This window comes from Octopus bimaculoides, chromosome 19 (genome assembly GCF_001194135.2).
Source record: "Octopus bimaculoides isolate UCB-OBI-ISO-001 chromosome 19, ASM119413v2, whole genome shotgun sequence".
NCBI lineage: Eukaryota > Metazoa > Mollusca > Cephalopoda > Octopoda > Octopodidae > Octopus > Octopus bimaculoides.
Window position 1 is genome coordinate 36,972,879 of NC_068999.1, and position 7,315 is coordinate 36,980,193.

General features: G+C 35.7%; 1 protein-coding gene across 1 annotated transcript in view; it reads left to right on the top strand.

Moving 5' to 3' along the window:
• The window catches only part of LOC106871772 (AF4/FMR2 family member lilli), a 60,698-nt gene extending 55,086 nt beyond the window's left edge, over positions 1–5,612 (top strand). The window contains exon 6 of the mRNA XM_014918410.2: positions 2,876–5,612. Within this exon, the coding sequence (XP_014773896.1) occupies positions 2,876–2,957 (82 nt within the window). The 3' untranslated portion in view covers positions 2,958–5,612. The remainder of the gene's footprint in view (positions 1–2,875) is intronic.
• Positions 5,613–7,315: the final 1,703 nt, after the last annotated feature.

Sequence of the window (7,315 nt, forward strand, 5' to 3'; positions counted from 1 at the left end):
ATGGTACTGTTATATGGACTGTTAGATATGTAATTCGTCTGACGTTCCGTGTGTCATGTGGTTCGTCTGAGTTCATTGTTTCATTGTTGTTGTCTTGTGGGACTGTCGGAGTAAAAGGTCATTGATATATATATGGCGGACATGACTTTTGTTTATTCATAACGAACATTGGGTGAGTGCGTTCTTTGTATGTAATTGAACAATAAATGTAATAATTAAATTGTATAACTCGTTGTGTTATCTCTGCGAGTCACCCGAGGGAAACATAACAGGTACAAAATGAGAAAAGTAATAAGGAATCAGAAATTATTCATTTTGACACAGTTACCAATTTTTCCCCAGTTTCATAGTAATTCCAAGTGTTTGACAGAATGATGAAAAAAGAAAAAAAAAGGTTCGATTTAATGAAACATTTGAATATATATGCAATAATTCTAAAGCTGAAAATGAAAACTTTTAGCTGTTGAGAGATGTAATTTTATAATTAAAACTAAATTCAAAAGTTTTCTTTACCTCCTTGCTTCATAAAACAAGACCAGTTTTCAAATCTTCACTGAAATAAGTTTAGAAGTAGAAATGTGTGTGTGTGTATGCACGCCTTTAACTGCTATTGATCAAGCCCAGGTGAAGCTCAGTCCTGCATTGAAAGATTTTGGCCTAGAGGCAATAACATTTTTCTATCAATCTTATCTTTAAATACACCTATATTTACACAAACACACATACACTCACACATGGATGCATACATACATTTTCGGGAGTGTTCTGTTGTTTCCTTTTCCTCTGTCATCTGAAAAGCATCTACAATTCCCAGGGGAAATTGTAAAGTGCTTTGAGACTAGGTATAGACTGTTTTTTTAATTGAATTATTTGGTGTCTCTTAAATGGCAAAAGTCTATGGGTATTTATCATAAAAGAGAATCCATTACATATTCTAAGTCAAGATACCTTTGTATATTGAAAGAGAGCCTCATCGTGCCTGATTGCTGGGAGGTGTGTGTGGGGTGGGGTGGGGCTTCTAGTATTGAGTGCTACATACCTTTCCTAGCAGCACCCCACCCCCAATAACTAGATGCCTGGGGCAATTGCTCCCTCCGCACCCCTATAAATCCAGCCCTGGGGTCAACTCTGGTGTGCATGTCAACCTCTTCACTCATACCTTAACCCCATCTAGCATACAGAGGCACACATCCTCCCTCTTTGGGTTCGTTGACTTGAGCGACATAATGACCCCAATAGTGCTGGTGACACAAAAACAAGCATCCAGTACACAGTGGAGAGTGGTTGGCACTAAGAAGGGTACCGAACTGTAGAAACCATGGCTAAGCAGGGATTGGAGCCCGATGCAATGTTTGACTTGTTGGATCCTTGTCAAACTGACTAGCATGAACATTTATGTTAAATAATGATGATGATGATGAGATATATATATATATATATGTATATCATTCTTATAGGTGACTTAATGAGAGTGATGAGGAATGTGTCTCACATGTGCGACCCTATGGAATTGGAAAGACACATACGACACTTCTTCCACTACATGTAGTTCTCTGGCTAAAATCAAAGGGACAGGATTAGAGTGTACAAAGGTGCCAGGACTAAGTACAACGCCATCATAGAGAGTGGTGCTGAGAGGATCTGCCTGCTGTACATTCTGGAGTAAATTCTGGAGCAGCACAGAAAGGACCAGAAATAAGATAAATAAGGCCAATACTTGGTGTGACAACAAAAAATACCGAGCCTCAATAGAAAACAAGAATGGAACACCCACCACCACATTGCACCACATGACTAAAGAAAGTAGGGATGGGAAGAGAGGAAAAACGAAGAAAAAAAACCCTAAATAATACTCAGAAACAGACATATATGCACTCATCACTGATATTTATGAGAAATAGAAATAGATGTATAAAAAAAGCAGCTAAATAGATAAATAAATAAAACTATATAAATGGCATAAATACATACGAAGCAAACCCATACACACAAACACATGAAACTTCATGGACTGTCATAACAATGTCAACAACACGACTAACATGGTCAGCAGTGGCGGTGCCAATGATGGCAATAGCATCAACTACTATGATGGCAACACCATGGGCAAACACACATGCACAGAGGAATACAGGAACTGTTCCATTCTTTTGGGTGGGGATGTTAAGAGGAGTTCTTTGGGGTTTGAATCATTCACCTGTGCAAACGTAGGTGTTTCATTCATCATCCTTAAACAAAACTTATTCAGGGTCCTTTTGAGCAGGATGGGCTGCTCAACTTGTAGAAAATTCTAACTGGGTCCCACCTGCAAGGTCATGTGTTGTTTATCTTGCTATGAGATCACCATGTTGTGCACATATGGTTGTGATGCATGTACCCGGTTCTACCCTTAGCAGACAGGTAGTCATGATGGGTATGCTGAACTTTGTATATTTGTACTTCAGTGTCAGTCTGATGGCATGCATTCCTCTCTCTCTCTTTCAATAATAATAATCCTTTCTACGATCGGTACAAGGCCTGTAATTGTGGAGGCGGGGGCTAGTCGATTACATCGACCCCAGTGTTTCACTGGTACTTAATTTGTCAACCTTGGTGGAATTTGAACTCAGAACATAGCGGCAGATGAAATACTGTTAAGCATTTCACCCAGCGTGCTAATGATTCTGTCAGCTTGTTGCCTTGAATAATAATAATAATAAGAAGAAGAAGAATAAGAATAATATAAATAAAATGTCAAATGTTTTGGTGCATGACTTTTGGCCCACCCTGTATATTTGTTATATATATATAATGTTAAATATTTATTTTTTTGTTTTGGTGTTCATTTAAAAAAAAAAAATCCTTTCTCTTTTTCGTTTTTTGTACCACTCCTCAGTATGTTACACCAAGGAGATGCTGAATTGCGGAAGAAAGTAAGGAAACTTGTTGATGCTGGATTGTTAACTTTCAACTCTTGAGCGGCTAATTGGAGACACCACCAAATTTCCACCACCACAACAAGTCAACCACATTTAGACCATTCGGTCTAGTCTACACACTAGAATAGAATCTCATTGGAAGCCTTTTTTTTTCTTTTCCTTTTTTTCTTATTTACGTAAAAACATATCTTTACCTTTCCCCCTTCTGCTAACTCACCCAACCCCTGCAGTGAGTGATCTATAGTTTCTGAGAACATTTAGTACAGCCATGCACACCCAACACACATATGAGCATTATTATCCTTACACGTGTGTTTTTTTAACCATTAGTCAGGGGTGGGTGGTACAGGGCCCATAGTTTTATGCAAATGAAGTTATTGTGATTTGATGTTCAGTTTAGATGATGTAGGTTTGTGGTTGAAGGTGGATTGGTGGGCAACAGGGTTAGAGTTTCACAGGGTATCAGTTAAGTGGCAGAAGAATTGTACAAAAAGCATGTAAAAGAAAAAAAGAAACTTTTTTTTAAAACTCATTAATCTGGGTGAAGGGAGAGAAAAAGCCTGTTTTGGTTCCTTTTGACAAATCAGTAAAGAATAATTGATTGTAATTAATGTGGTTACTGTTGACAAGGACGAAAGTTCCAGGTGGAGGCAAGATTAGGGAAGAAGGATTGTATAATGTATTTAGCTAAAAAATGTAAATGATGAAACACAATGTGTGATATGATGAGAAGATGAGAAAAGTTTGTCAGATCAGGGGAGCAGAGCCTGTTGTAATCGTATAATGAAAAACATAGTGAAGACAGCTTGAAACTGGATCAACAACCTATTTCTCTCTCCTCATCTTTCCTTCATTTGACAAGAAGTTCTGCAAACCCTCCTTCAGACCTACATCATCACTGATGTCCTTTAGCTTAAAAAAAAATTATCTAAAGTTAAGCAGCTTAAATGATGGAACCACAGCACAAAAAAAAAAAAAATGAAAAACAAAACAAACATTTAGATGTGACCCTCGATTTATAAACAGCATGTGATACCACTGCCTGATGCAGGATTTGAACTCCTGAGCTATTAACTAAAAAGCCTATATGTTATCTGCTTGACTATTTGAGCTTCCAATTTCTTTTGTTGAGTAACATTTATAGACTAATGTATGACTGCAAGGTCTTTGGTCTTGTACACAAACTCACAGCTTTCAGGTCACCGTGAACACCCTACTAGTCACTTTAACTAGGGTATTGTATACTGTAGAATACACAAGCATAAAAATAATAACTCAGAAATATTAAAAAAGCACTCATCATCATTCTTCTTCTCATTATTATTATTATTATTATGATATATATATTAAGAAGGCAGTGAGCTGACAGAATCGTTAACACCCGGACAAAATGCTTAGCAGCATTTCATCTATCTTCAAATTCTGAGTTCAAATCCTATTGAGGTTGACTTTGCCTTTCATCCTTTGGGGTTGATAAAATAAGTACCAGTTGAGTACTGAATTCAATGCAATCGACTTACACCCCTCCCCAAAATTGCTGGCCTTGTGCCATAATTTGAAATCATTATTATTAAGATAGCAAGCTGGCAGAATCATTAGCATGCCACACAAAATGCTTAGCGCCGCTAAGGTCAACTTTGCTTATCAGCCTTTTGGGGTCGATGAAGTGATTACTAGTTATGTACTGGGGTTAATATAATCAACTAGCCCTGACCCCAAAATTTCAGGTCTTATGCCTTTAGTAGAAAGGATTATTATTATTATGGTGAATTGACAGAATTGGTAGTGTCAGACAAAATGTTCAATGACATTTGTTACAGCTCTTTACATTCTGAGTTCAAATCTCACCAAAGTCAACTTTGCCTTTCATCCTGCCAGGGTTGATAAAATAAAGTACCGGTCTAGTATTAATACCTTTCTCTCAGAATTTGAACTTGTTCCCAAATATGAAAGTTATTATTATGGCTAGACAGGACTATAATTTTGTAGGTAAGGTGAGATCTTAGGTTAGAGAAATTTACTCACCCCACTGCAGTTTATTATTGGTATTTCTCGTCTTGAATCCCAACATTTGACAGAGGAATAAATATCAGTGTCAATTCTGATAGAATTTGAACTAAGAACTGCAAATATTTCGATAGTTGCTCTTCCTGGTGAACATTGTGAAGACTGTATGCTGTCACACTTAATATTTTGCTATATTTACCTTACAAGCCATCAAAAACGGTAACTTTGACCCTCTGGAATGGATACAATCATAAATGAAAAAAATACAGTAATAGTCAGGTGTTCATCTAGTACACTGTATCTCTCTTTCAAAAAAAAGAAAAACCAAAAATATACCAATTTTATGCTTGAAAAATTAATCCAATATTTTCCACATGTAGAACAGTGGAGTTTGGCTCAGTGCTGTAAGAACCTGTTTAGGTTCATTAGCATTTCCTACTTCAGTATCTCATTGCTTTTTAGTTCAAACCTTGTCATGACTAAGACAACACCATTTTCTTTCCTTCTACAGTGAGCCTGTTGACTGTTTCTTCTCCCCACTTTTTTTTCTCTCTTATTATTAGGAGACAAAAATCTATATTTGCTTCCTTGAGATAAATTTTACTAAGAAAACCTTTACTATGTTCTTTTTTTCCCCTCTCTCTGAGATTCTCTGTAAATTTAGCAAATAAAATCTATTTTTCTGCACATTGTCCTTTGTTGGTTTTTATGTTTGTTTTATAATCAAAGGATTATTTTTGGCCTTTTAACCATTTCAGTCATTAGATTGTGGCCATGCTGGGGCACTGCCTTGAAGAATTTTTAGTAGAATGGATTGCTCCAGTACTTTTATATTTTTAAGCTTGGTACTTATTCTATCACTCTCTTTTGCTGAACTGCTAAGTTATGGGGATGTAAACACACCAACACATTGTCAAGCAGTGGTGGAAGACAATCATACAAAGACATACACACACCCTCATGATGTGCTGTTTCAGTTTCCGTCTACCAAAATCGACTCACAGGCCCGAGGCCATCATAGGAGACACTTACCTAGGGTGCTTTGCAGTGTGACTGAACCCAGAACCATGTGGTTGGGAAGTAAACTTCTTACCACAAAGCTGTGCCTGTACTTATGGTGGTAACTTACATGTCAAAATCAGTAAAATGCATGCAAATAATTCAAAATAGTGAAAGTCAACCGTTAAGGATGAATCTGATATAAATATAGTTTAAGTTAATGTAAATACATTTAAAGTAGTGAACTTAACAATGTAATTATAATTATGTATTGAAGAAATGACAACAAGAGCTCATTTTTTTTTTTTTTTCTAATTTCACTGAGATACAACTCTGGATGTTTCTAAAATTTCTGGTTTATTTACATATGCAAGATGTCTACATGTTTCTAGACTATAATGTAGGAATGAATACTGTACTCTTCAAAAATATCAAAAATGAAATAAAAGTCTTATAAAAAATATACCAAATGTCACATTAGAATGAGTTCTTAACAAATACTTCAAAAGGTAATCAATCATTGCTTGACTGGTCTCAAGAACAACTACACAAGGCTTAAACATTTCTGGGTTACATACACAGAGTCTAGATGCTTCTGGACTATATATATATATATATATATGTGCAAGGAGTCTACATACCTTTGGACTATATGTGTGTGTGTGTGTGTGTGTGTGTGCACAAGGTGTCTATATGTTTCTGGATTGTATACACAAAGCGTCCAGATATTTCTGGACAACACAGACAATGAGTACTTCATGTAGGAAACAATGTCATATATTTCAAAATATCAAACATGAAAAAAATATATTAAACATCACATTAAAAATGAGTTTAACGTATACTTAGAGGGCAATGCTTGCTAGATTAGTTTTGAGAATGACTATTCTGCATTTACGAAACTACAATCTATACAAGATGCAAAACCATTCAATAAGTAAGCAACATTGTGATCTTATTTTAAAATACTTATTTTGTGTTATACATTATATATATACATTAATATCAAACAGTGAGGATGAGTTCTCAACACTGCGCTGGTAGATAAATATTCTTTATTTGTGGGTTAACAAGGATACCTTTGGTTTCATACCAAAAGAAAATTTCTCAGCAATTGACAAGCCTTTCATATGGGATGTTGGTATACATCTCCATCTTGAATGAGAATACACTACACATTTATATTTATATATATATATATATATATATACCATATATTTCCGTGTACAAGATGAGGTGAAAATTTCTTTAAAAATTTCATTTATCTCTTATCTGTAGTATAAGATGACTGCTAATTTTAACAACCATCTGTGTGCAGGCCAGCTTTTGCAACAACAGGTATCTTTAGAAATACTGGCCATGTACAGATGATGTTATTACAATTTTTTTTA